Source organism: Mixophyes fleayi, chromosome 6 (genome assembly GCF_038048845.1).
Source record: "Mixophyes fleayi isolate aMixFle1 chromosome 6, aMixFle1.hap1, whole genome shotgun sequence".
Taxonomy (NCBI): Eukaryota; Metazoa; Chordata; class Amphibia; order Anura; family Limnodynastidae; genus Mixophyes; species Mixophyes fleayi.
In genome coordinates this window covers 31424780-31438065 of record NC_134407.1, presented here as the reverse complement: position 1 = coordinate 31438065, position 13286 = coordinate 31424780, and the positions used below count along the sequence as shown (strand labels likewise).

General features: G+C 39.2%; 1 protein-coding gene across 3 annotated transcripts in view; it reads left to right on the top strand.

The window, feature by feature from the left end:
* ADGRA1 (adhesion G protein-coupled receptor A1) overlaps positions 1–13286 on the top strand; it is a 493506-nt gene that overhangs the window by 149781 nt on the left and 330439 nt on the right. For all 3 annotated transcript variants that reach the window (XM_075216183.1, XM_075216182.1, XM_075216184.1), the window contains 2 exons: positions 10771–10932; positions 12827–13042. In XM_075216183.1, the coding sequence (XP_075072284.1) occupies positions 10771–10932; positions 12827–13042 (378 nt within the window). The remainder of the gene's footprint in view (positions 1–10770; positions 10933–12826; positions 13043–13286) is intronic.

Below are 13286 nucleotides of genomic sequence, written 5' to 3'. Positions count from 1 at the left end.
TTCACAAGAGAACGCACATAATTGTTTTCTTTAATTAATATTGCCTGTTAATAATGTAAGCATTAATGAATATATATATATAAAAATATATATATATATATATATATATATATATATATATATATATTTATATTTTTCCCACCATGAAATACATTTATCAGGATGATCTAAATGTAAAAGTACATTTTTACAGTTGCACCTGCTTGAACATTCATGTTACAGCATACATACAAGACTGCTATCACTAGAACTCAGGACTTAGACTAACCCTGTAGCTGGAGCTGAAAAACAAGTAACTTTGAGATGCCCAGAGCTTCATTTGGACGCTGCTATGTGCGCTTGAGTTTGGCATGTCCTTACTGTAGATTGACTACAGGCGAACGCCCCTTCCTGTCCCGTTCACTCTCGGAAATAGTGGGCTGTAGTTAGTGTCCTTTGCGTGCGCAGATGCAGTGAATATTGCTTCACAAAATCAGCAGATACGGGCCTTGATGAATCTTCACCCACATGTGTAGGAATAATATAAATATAAACAGTTCAGTTATTTCAAGTAAGATTCAGCCCAGTAATACTGATCTTTTGATATATATCATATTCAAATAATTATTTTATTCTCTAAGTAACAGAATAATGTAGGATCCCTTCTCTAGGGATACAGCCAATACCAAAATACCACCTCCCAGGGTTAAAAGGGTACAGATTTTTCAAAGAAAACCATCTTGGATAAATCACAGCACCCAAATAGTTGGCTGACATTGAAACCTTGACGCAATCCCAATCACTTTCAAAATTCTCCAGCCAGTAAAAGAACAGACCTGGGCAACCATTTTTGAAACTACAAGCCCCAGCATGCTTTGCGAGCCGATAGCCAGCCTGTAGCCGGCAGGGTATCCTGGAACTTGTAGTTTCATAACACCTGGAGAGCCATAGCTTGTCCAGACCTGGCTTAGAGAATTTTGCAAACTGAGGTTACAGTATATGTTCATCTCCACCTTTGTCAAATGAGTGATCCTCAACACTCTATTAGTTCTGTTCGGTATGGATACTTACGTGCCAAGGACCACTCATTCACAGCTGGATTTCACTTATCAGTTGATACAACTTTTCTTAAAATAAAAAAATAAATAAAAATAATGTAAGTTCCTTACTTGTCTTTAAAATATTCTATTTTATGTCAAATAAATGTCTAGACATCTCCATTTCAAATACAATTCGCTACTATTTTAATAGGCGTGAATAAGAGCTTTATGCATTCATTAAAATGTCTGTATTTCTAAAATAATGATGCTTTCTGAATGTAAATTCTAATGGAAATGCACCAGAGAATTGCTTGGGGCTAGTGTTCTGGAAATAGTAAGAGCCATTCAGCAAAAAAAAATTAAAAAAAAATTCAACATATTTGAAGTAAGTAAATAGACTATACGCAGAACAGATGGTAAGGCTAAAGGAATAATATAATTATGGTATAGAAAAGATGCCTTCCACTACATATCAGAGACACAGATTCTGAACGGAAAGCTGTTGACAAAACAGGGCTGAGCTGAATAAATATATCATAAATTGGAGACTAGTTACCATTTGTGATTCAGGAACCGTTTGCTCAGGAAACACATTTAAAGCCAAGGTTGCATGTGTGCATTCTACAAAACTAGCGCTGGATTCCAACCCTTTGTCAATACGGTTTCTTGAAATTGCTTGACGGAGTTTCTCACCTGCAAATATCTTTCTTTTATTACTTGCCTACCCAAAAAAGACGCAGTAAGCAAAAATAGACATTGGTGGGTAATTCCATCTAAAAGGAGGTGTGAGGGGTGGTAATTCATAACACACAGCAGAAAAGGCGGATAAGCCACTTGACACAGTGATTACAAGACCTTGTAACTTTTAAGGTGATAACCTGATAAATAGTGGGTAAACAGTAACGATTCAATCTCTGATCAGGTTGAGTGGTTGAGATGAATGTAGCAATGAATTGGAATTATATTCAATGACAATGACAATGACAGTGATATAATATACAGCAGGAAAAGATTAACTGAACAATGACATTTAACAATGGCATTGAATAAGGACAATGAATGACAACAACATATGGCAGTGACACTCAATAAATGAAACCATTAATAGCATTGGTGAATTGGCAGGTTCACAATGACATTACTTTTATTAGCACTTTAGCATAAAGTGTAAGAGTTGTCTAGCTTCGTAGAATTAGATTGTGTAGTAATTCCATGTCTAGCGGGACACTTTTTGTGACTCTTGATATGCAATTAAAAGATCACTGACTTGGGTGTGGGCTTAGAGAAGGCAATATTCTCTGTTAAAGCTATAGGGGTAGTAGTCCCAACATATGTAATCAATGGTAAGAAGACAACAATGAGGGTGGTAACCACTTGAAGCAAAATTAAGTGAGGGATGAAGGGAGGTCTAGTCCTGGCAAAAAGGGCAGTTCAAGGCCAAGCATCTGCCTGAAATAGGCTGCAGTACTGGTGGTTTGTACTGTGTATGGTGAGTGCAGTAGACACTGCCATGGAGACTGAGGGTCAAAGGCCTGGATTGTTTTCCAATGACTCTCTTATATAGGCTGTAATGTATTAGTAGTGTTAGCAACAACGGCAGCAGGCACCTGAAACAATGGAAATGCAACAGGATATCTAGAATGATCCCGGACTCCCTTTGGCAGCCTACTCTCTGGCAATGACAGACTCCCCTCTGAGATTGGCAGTCCCCTCTGAGATTGGCAGCTTTCTCTAATAACTTGGCACCTTTCCCTGATACATTGGCAGTTTTTTCGGCAGGACTGACAGCTTTCTCTGTGAGATTCTCTCTATGGGATTGTCAGCCCTTCTCTTTTTCTCTAGTCTCTATGCTGATGTTGCCCTCTATGTCTTTTCCTCTCTTTTCAGCACTTGGCCCCACTGTAATCACTCTCACACTGACTTCTGCTCTCTTTAGCAGGCTCATTGGTTGTTACTCCGCTACTATCTGTCTCCCATTGGCTTCACTTGGTAAGGCGACAGTCCACAAGAAAGCAGCTGATATCGCCTCTATGGCTGCACTCCTGAATTTCTCTTTCTCTTTTCTCTATATCACCAAACTGTTCACTTCTGGCAGGTTCCGACATCACTTCCTCTGCTCCGCTCCTCAAGCATGCTAGGAGATGTAGTTTCTAGAACACTGAGATAGAGTTGCACTGCCCCCCACCTGGAGGCTGCTCCTCCCCTGTCCTGGGAATCAGCTTTCTGGGGTGTACTAAGAGAGGGGACAAGAAAAAGTGAGACACAAACAAGAAGAGAAAGGGTGGGATGGTGAAAGGGATACATGGAGATATTAGATAGTAAGAAAGGAGGGTATGAGGGGGAAGGTAGGTGGATGAGATAAATTTAAATTAATGCAATTAAATGAAAGTTAAAATGGATGGTATTGATGAATAATTAGGTGATTGGTTTATTAAAGTATGAGCGTGCAAGTAAATTTGGGATACATGAGAGAGTCGAGAACATGGCAAGCAGACTGGTAGAAAGAAGAAAATAAATGACTATCATTAGTATGTATAGTGATCATATGATTGAAAAGGTGGGAGATGGAGGGATATTGGCAAGGAAATGGATTATCCATGGGTCATACAGTCAAGTCCATAAATATTGGAACATTGACACAATTCTCATATTTTGGGCTCTATACACCACCACAATGGATTTCAAGTGAAACTAACAAGATGAGCTTTAACTGCAGACTTTCAACTTTAATTTGAGGGTATTTACATCCAAATCAGGTGAACGGTGTAGGAATTACAACAGTTTCTATATGTGCCTCACACTTTTTAAGGGACCAAAAGTAATTGGACGATCGACTCAAAACCTATTTCATGGACATGTGTGGGCTATTCCCTCATTATTTCATCATCAATTAAGCAGGTAAAATGTCTGGAGTTGATTCTAGGTGTGACATTTGCATTTGGAATCTGTTGCTGTCGACTCTCAATATGAGATCCAAAGAGCTGTCACTATCAGTGAAGCAAGCCATCATTAGGATGAAAAATCAAAACAAACCTATCAGAGAGATAGCAAAAACATTAGGTGTGGCCAAATCAACTGTTTGGAACATTCTTAAAAAGAAAGAATGCACCGGAGAGCTCAGCAACACCAAAAGACCTGGAAGACCACGGAAAACAACTGTGGTGGATGACAGAAGAATTTTTTCCCTGGTGAAGAAAAACCTCTTTACAACAGTTGTCCAAATCAAGAACACTCTCCAGGAGATAGGTGTATATGTGTCAAAGTCAACAATTAAGAGAAGACTTCACAAGAGTGAATATAGAGGGTTCACCACAAGATGTAAACCATTTGTAAGCCACAAAAACAGGAAGACCAGATTAGAGTTTGGCAAACAACATCTAAAAAAGCCATTACAGTTCTGGAACAACATCCTATGGACAGATGAGACAAAGATCAACTTGTACCAGAGTGATGGGAAGAGAAGAGTATGGAGAAGGAAAGGAACTGCTCATGATCCAAAACATACCACCTCATCAGTGAAGCATGGTGGTGGTAGTGTCATGGCGTGGGCATGTATGGCTGCCAATGGAACTGGTTCCCTTGTATTTATTGATGATGTGACTGCTGACAAAAGCAGCAGGATGGATTCTGAAGTGTTTTGGGCAATGTTATCTGCTCATATTCAGTCAAATGCTTCAGAACTTATTGGACGGTGCTTCACAGTGCAGATGGGCAATGACCCGAAGCATACTGCAAAAGCAACCAAAGAGTTTTTTAAGGCTAACAAGTGGAATTTTATGCAATGGCCAAGTCAATCACCTGACCTGAATCCGATTGAGCATGCATTTCACTTGATGAAGACAAAACTGAAGGGAAAATGCCCCAAGAACAAGCAGGAACTAAAGACATTTGCAGTAGAGGCCTCGCAGAGCATCACCAGGGATGAAACCCAGCGTCTGGTGATGTCTATGCCTTTCAGACTTCAGGCTGTAATTGACTGCAAAGGATTTGCAACAAAAAAGTAAAAGTTTGATGTAGGATTGTTTAGTTTGTCCCATTACTTTTGGTCCCTTAAAAAGTGGGAGGCACATATAGAAACCGTTGTAATTCCTACACTGTTCACCTGATTTGGATGTAAAATCCCTCAAATTAAAGCTGAAAATCTGCAGTTAAAGCACATCTTGTTTGTTTCATTTCAAATCCATTGTGGGTGGTGTATAGAGCCCAAAATATGAGAATTGTGTCGATGTCTCAATATTTATGGACTTGACTCTATGTATCTGCTAATTATAGATATGCTGCAGAGTGTGGTGCATTACAAATAAACAACAATGATGGGATAGATATTGTATATTATATGTGGAGAGATAGAAGAATGTAACAAATTAGAATGGATAGTTTGGGGAAAAAGAAGGTGAAAAAGGTATGGAGTGGTGGTCCGCTTGTGTGGAGGTCTTACAAATGCATTTGGCCAACAGTAGTTTTTTCTTCATTCGATTCAATGAGAAAGAATTCTCAATCCGACTCTTCTTCTTCAGGAATCACCCTACAGACCATTGGTTCTGTGCCACACTCAATATATCCATATTTTTCAAGGCTTATTAGGTGAAGGACGTTGTGCTTGTAGCACATACTTGTTATGATTACCTCTGTGTTTGCATTAGTTGGTGAAGAGTAGAAAAGTTTTATTGCAGGACACACACTAGTTGCAAAACAATCGTGGGGTTTTGAAATTGCAGAAGGAATAATGCGAAACAAAACAGAATTCAAGAATGTAAGAAATAGACAACTCGGTTCAGGTAATGCAGAAAATAATGAAATACGGTCTCTAAACTAATACTGGTTAACTGATAATTGCAGAAAGAACAGACACTCACAGGGCCTGATTCTTAAAGAAAAGTAAAGCAAGAAAATGAGTAACTTTGGCAAAGACAATGTCACAATGCAAGGGGTGCAAAAGAGTTTATTAGTTACATACTCACCTTCAGTGTAAGGCTTTTTAGCGTGATCAAAGAAAATATTGGACATTGCCAAAATATTCACAATAATCATCAAATTAGCACAGCTCTTTTCTAACCGCAGTGTCTGGTGGAAGAGAGTTCAAAAGGCTACTAGTCTGATTCTTCACAATATTTCACACACTGCTTGCGCATCCACAATCGCTGGAGAGAACTGTTGAAGTAGAGGGAAAAAAAAGTCATAAATGGCCAACGTGCACCTCAGACCTCCCTTCATGCCCCTTACATTTTACATTTACATTCATTGTTTGAAGATATGCTGCAAATGAAAAAGAACATATTGGACATTGCCAAAATGTTCACAATATTCATAAAATCAGATTTTTTACCTCGCTGCTGTGTTTGGTGGAGGAGGGTACAACGGACCACTAATAGTCTGATTCTTCCCTAGTCTGATTCTTCACAGTAGATGACGCTGTTATCACATCCACAATCGCTGAACAAAACAATTGAAGTGAAGAAAAAGAAAGTCATAAATGACCAGCATGTCATTAGACCTCGCCACATGCCCCTTCTATGCCATCAGACCTCCCCACATGCCACCTCAGACCTCTCCAGATGCCCCTGATATGTCATACGACTTCGTCTCATGCCATCAGACCTCTCTACATGCCCCTTATATGCCATCAGACCTCCCCACATGTTCCTCATATAGACCTCCTAACATACCATAAGATCTCCCCACATGCCCATCAGTCACCCCAAATTTATTTAAATTTAACAACTTGCCCCTTACTTACCGCACAAACAGCTTCTGGAGCCCACACATAGGAAAAAGGGAGCACCCTACACTGTCTCTTCCCCCTTCCCTGATTGGATTGCCTGACACTGTGACCTCCCTGAATTGTAGGTCACATGACCAGGGAATCGGGCTGATTGGGCACTGGACTGCCTCTGTCGGCACATGGAGCACTATGTTTAGGTCTTGCTCCGGGCAGGGAGGCACATTTTAAGAAAAAAGCCAAATTTGACTTGAGAGCCGCAGATTGGCCACTGCTGCTCTACTCCTTCAAACTCCATGTTGTGTTACCTTGTCCACAGAGTTTTGATATGTGCAGGACTCCAGCAATAACTGTAACCACGCATTTTGCAGGTGGTCTTGCACAGATTGGATGCATTTCTGCAATGGATTGTGCTAGTTGTAGTTCCCACAATCATTGCACACAGTGCTGGGTGACTGCAGGCTGCCCTTCCCCCACTTGGGCTACATTTGTAAAAAGATATACAGCCAGAAACAGCAACAAGGTTTCACAGAAGGGTCACAAACTTAAAACAAAAACACATACACATGTATTAAGTATTAGCTTTATTACAAATATTGTTTAAAGATGAAATTATTCTTTAATGCTGGAAATCTGTATTTACTTTCTTTGCAAATTCACTTTTTAAGTCATCCAAATCTTGTCTCAAACAAGAAAATATGTTGTTGTAAGTGCTTTCAAAAAGAAAAGCGAAAAGCAGGTAAATTGTTATATACAGCGCAACGCTGCATCTACAGTAAATATATCACTGAAATAGTAATATAACATTGGCATTTATTACAGCATGAGAAAATATGTTTTAAACCGCATGACAGGCCAAAGATTTATCTTAACTCTTAGCAATTTTCTATGTAATTGATCGCTTCCACGTGTTCAAAATTTAACGTCGGTTGTAGGCTATGCAGCACCCGTTAGGGGATTGCCTTGCACACATCATTGTACTATTAAAACACAATTTGACATTGCAGTTGCTGACTATTTTAGATAGTTCCCGTCTTCACAATCAACTAGTATGAAGGTCTAGGAGGAAAGTATATATATATATATATATATATATATATATATATATATATATATATATACATATATACAGGCCCGGCGCTCCCATTAGGCAAGGTTAGGCACTTGCCTAGGGCACCGGGCTCTGGAGGGCACCACAGTATTCTAAAATACTTTAAAACTGTGCGGCGACCGCTGACCATACCTGTCACGGCCGCCGCACAGCATCAGATGGACGGGGAGGGGGGGGGGAGAGGCTATTTTGTCACCACCGCCGCCTCTCTGCTCCATCTCCTCCCCTCCACTTACTAGTGTCAGTGAGTGGAGGGGAGGAGACGGAGCAGAGAGACGGTGGTGGTGAGACAAGGTAAGGAGAGGAGGGAAGAGGGCGGCGATTTTTGCAGGGGGGGGGGGCGCCGCTTTTTTAAAAATGCCTAGGGCGCCGTGGGCCCTAGCAACGGCCCTGCATATATATATTGTGGCAAAGAGGGATATTTGCACAGTTCCCTGTAAGGGAACAGGTAGGAACACAGCCAGTCAGCAGCAGCAGGCTGCAGACAGGGTTTACCTAGGTTCCCCACTTAGCACACACAAACACACACACAGGTGTTCCACATGGGTGTGATTGGTTTGCTGTGATTTGTTGTAGTGCTTGGGGTGGAGGATAAAGACACTGTCTGTATGTGTGGGTGGGACCACCAATGCCAGTAAGTGGCCGGCGTGCAGACAGGGAGGTAATGTCTAGCCAGATGTAGGTGGTGGGGATTTTCGTGTACTGTTACTGGATATGATTGCTGTACCAGCATTGGAGCTGTTCTACCATCCTGACAACTGATAATAAACAGCTAAATGGTTCAGCATACCTGTGTCCGATTCCTGGGAATGGTGTACTTTCTCACAATGTATGTGTGTATGTATGTATATATATATATATATATATATATATATATATATATATATATATATATATAGTCTTTTTGGATAATTGTTTTGGATGAATTATGTGGGAGCCCCCTTTTTGGGGGGAACCTGGCTATGACATTGTATTGTAGTCCTGTTTGCAATTATTTCCTTTTTTTCATAAAATGATTGCCCCTCATTCATAGTTGCATGTGATATATTGCCTATTCATTAATGAATAAACATGGACCTTTAATTGGTTTTAGGAGAAGGGTTAGAAATATGTCATGTAATATTGAAATATGATTCCTGAAGATGCCAAAACTGGTCGCACAGACACATGTTCCACTGATATCAATGTTTGAAGTAGTATTCCATGTAGTACCCTTGATGTCTTTATAGAAAAACACCAGGGGGTATTTTTACTAAACTGCAGGTTTGAAAAAGTGGAGCTGTTGTCTATAGCAACCAATCAGATTCTAGTTATCATTTATTTAGTACATTCTACAAAATGACATCTACAATCTGATTGGTTGATATAAGTAACATCTCCACTTTTTCAAACCCGCAGTTTAGTAAATATACCCCCTGGTTTCTGCTTTGATGTTGCAAGTACTGTATTTTAACTACAAAGCAGTAGGGCATTCAGTGTGCCAATCATTTTATCTTAACAATTAGAAAAATAAATTAAAGATGGGTGGAAATTTTCTTTAAATTCTCCTAATAAGGCAATCTAGTTATGTGGTATATGAGAAAGATAACCTTTTTACAGAACATTGTATATAGGTGCGTGTGATACAGTTACTGATGGCATTCCCAGATTAAAAACAAACCCACTTTTTCCTCAACTAGTTGGCTAGTAGGGGACATTAATATACTCTAGTTTTCTATCTACATTAGACATTTTAATGAAACACTTTGTTTATTTTAAAAGGTTTTTCCACCTGCAGTGAAATTAATTGGATATCGACTGGTATAATACTAAATACATTGCTTCACCTTTCTGACTTCTGTATGTTTCATCCATGTGTATATATCATTAGGCAGGCTTGTTTTTCTGTGTTAACTTGGAATAAAAGACAACTCTGCTGTGCTCTCTGCTTGGATAGAACTGTATCCATACAACATTTTTGTGTCCTATGTCAAGGTACAAAAAGAGACAACTCTAGCTGAGGATTTAAAGAAATAGCTGAGAACCATACAAAAGCCATATTTAGTAAATGCTGCAGAATCAACACGCCAGTAAATTAATCATCTGATGGTGGAATACACCATTAAGTCTGTTTGTGGTGGTCTCTGTTTAGTATCCATACTTGCCTACTCTCCCGAATTTTAGGAGTTCTCCTGGGCTCCCGGGAGAGTATGAAACCCTCCCGAATCCGGCCTCTCCTTCTTGTAAAGAGGGTAGGCAATTAGTGTTGTAACTCCCCCACACTTGCCCGTTGGACCTCCCCTTCGGGAGATCCTGGAGGAGAGGTCCAGAAAGTTTACAAATATGCCTAATCTACTATATAAATGCCTAGTGGCGTGTGTGAAAAAAAAAAAACAAGCTGCAGCGCCACCTGCTGGGCAGAGTTATACACTGACCTATATATTTCTTGAAGGAGAAGTGACAGTTGGGAGTGGTTGGTGGTTGCCAGGGGTGACAGTGGGGAGTTTTTAACACCTTAAGTAGCTTGATGAAGATGAAGGATGAGGTGATGGAGAAAAATGATGAGGTGGTGACATGTGGACAAAACCACGTTAAAAAAGGGCGCTTGCGTCGGGAAGTAACGCTCTTCCCCTGAGGAGGCCTGGGCTATGCCCAAATGCATGACAAGAACCTTTTTAACACCTTAAGTAGCTTGATTTGACTAGAATGCATGAGTATCATGCACTGGTTAACTTGTTTTAAATATATTCTTATTTTTAGTATACCTTTAACATAACATTTTAGTATTAGTCTTTGTTTACACATAGTTTTAGTCTTTGTTTACATGTTTAATAATATTAAACTAAATGTACCTTTGACTTTGTCTGGCAACTCTTGTAGGTGGAATAACTTACTAGTTTCCTGTTATTGTTTGTGAAATGATATAATCTTTTTATTTACAGCTTGGGAGCATTATGATAGAAATTGCAAGTAACATCATGTCAGTTGATGACCACATTCTGTGGATGGCACAGAACGAAACCAAGGCCTGTACTAGAATAGTGCGGTGCGTGGAACAGATATCTGGCCTATCATTGAACAGTGAAATACCGGTCTTGTCAAAGGTGAGCTCTCTTTTTGAGCCTACTTAAATAACCATCACTGTTGTTCTGAATGTATTTGTTGTAATAGTTAACAGTTTAAAATGACAGAACAAAAAATAAAAGGGCCGACAGCAAGTGGTGGGTGAAGTACCACTGTCACCTGCATACTGTGGAGGCTGCCATTTTGTGGGCCGAACCAATATTCATACAGATGTGTTGGGTAAATTCACTATCTTATCTATCTATCTATCCTCACTAATCTATTCTGTCTACAATCACTTTTATCCATTTTGTATTTATTAATTAACACTGTAACATAGTAGAACAGAAATTAATATGGCTTACAAAGTTTGCAGAAACTCTGTCATATAGACACAGTGGAAGCAGCCATTTTGTCGGCATAATCAAAAGATTTAAGTGTGTGCCTGTGTCCTTCTATCTGTCACTAATATAATCTATTTATCATGGGTTACCTTAAAAAGTTTGTCATACTAAAACTCAAAAGCGAAAAAGAAAATTGAAGGCATACAGCATATTTTTTATTCACCTCATACGACAAATAGTTCTGCTTCAACAATAACTTGGCTGACCTCAACTTTCAGCAAAGTCGTTTAACCGTTGCTCGCTATCAATTAACCTGGTAATTGGGCTATAATGGTATGTAAGTTGCCTCTAAAGTGTTTTCACATCATAATACTACAGAGAGCCATTTGTGAGTATGGTTTTGATTATGATAAAAGGTGACAGAGGTGGCCAAGTAGAGGATATGCTTAGCAGTATTTGCCTCTCTTCAGCAGTAAAATAAAAGCTTGGAATTATAAGCTGCTTGTATTGATTAGTAAAGCAGAAATCTCTTTTTATTCGCAGCTATTGGGATCTCTTAAGCTAGAGATGAGTGGAATTGCAGCAAAAAGGACAGACCACATCACAGAGGTGCAAAATTCCTGTGATACAATCTTCGAGTTCCCACATTTGCTTCGCTATTCTGCGGAGAGTTATTCCGCACTATGTGCTTAATGCAGAGTTGAACTTATGCCAGTTTGCATGGTGTACATTGCGCAAATTAGCACAACTCATACATATGCGCCAAATCATACATGTGCATATCTGGCTTTACTACTGCAGAGGTGCAAAGGGGGAAAGAAGTGTGTTGTGCAAATGCAGACTGAGTACAGTCAGGGTGGTTTACATGTGTGGCTCATGCAGACCTGCAGAAAAACACATGTAAACTAGAGATTTTCACTGACCCCTGTGCTTTGGTTTTGCTTCTGGTTTTGGATCTGAATTAACTTTGTGTTTTGGTTTTGGCAAATCCGCCTTCGTGTGTTTTGGTTTTGGTTTTGGATCCCTATTTATTTTTCTAAAATTGCATGATTTGGCTCTTTTTTTTGTTCCTACATTATTATTAACCTCAATAACATTAATTTCCAGTCATTTCCAGTCAATTCTTGTCAAGTGACAAGAACACGGCTACCCCTCCTGTTTCTGTATGAACAATGGCACTGAGCAATGGCACTGGAGACTGGAGAGTGACTATAATATATATATCCTAGTAGTATAATTCCCCTTTTTTAAAATAAGTGATATAGATAAATTGTTTTTTGATTTGTAAATACGCCAATGTGTTTTGATGAGTGCGCTTTAAGAACCAATAATAACAAAATCTCACGCAACACATTTACATAGTTGGACTTACTATATACAGTTTGCAATATAAAATTAATAATGGGTAATAATGCACTCATTATTTCTTTAAAGGGAAGGCAATTTGTCAGATAATGTATTTGTTTGGCTGTCCTGAAAGATGTTGTGCGGTAACAGATGCCCATGTAGCTTTCCTAAATAGTGTAATTTTTGTGTGTTGATTTCTTAAACACTTTGGCAACTGACCAGCTTTTTCAATGTCTTTTGACAGGTTTCCCTTAATATCGCACTGGAGTCTGTCCTAATCAAACCAGCAAGCTTTATTGGCACGACTTGCGTTGCCTACCAGAGAACATCTGCACATTCGGAGAGATCATTGATCCATGGTAATGAGGACGTAGATTCAGAGAATATTCAGAACCACAATTTAATTTTAAAGTGTTCCTCTGGCAGTCTGAGTGGCTCTCTTCTAAATGTGTCTGCAAAAGTAAGTGTACATCGAATGCACATTATACTAGATCCTGTTGATGATTTAAAATGTTTTAATGATACGAGCGGAGCCTGATTTCAGATAAAGAAAAGTTTCTTTAATGCTTTTACCAATGGTCATTAAAATTCAGCTCCTTTGAGAATATATATCTACTAAGATTTGGTTTTCTCATAAGGGATCGAGGTGTCACTAATGAGTTGTGATTTTATCGGGTGTATGCCAACTGTAATTAACTTAAAAA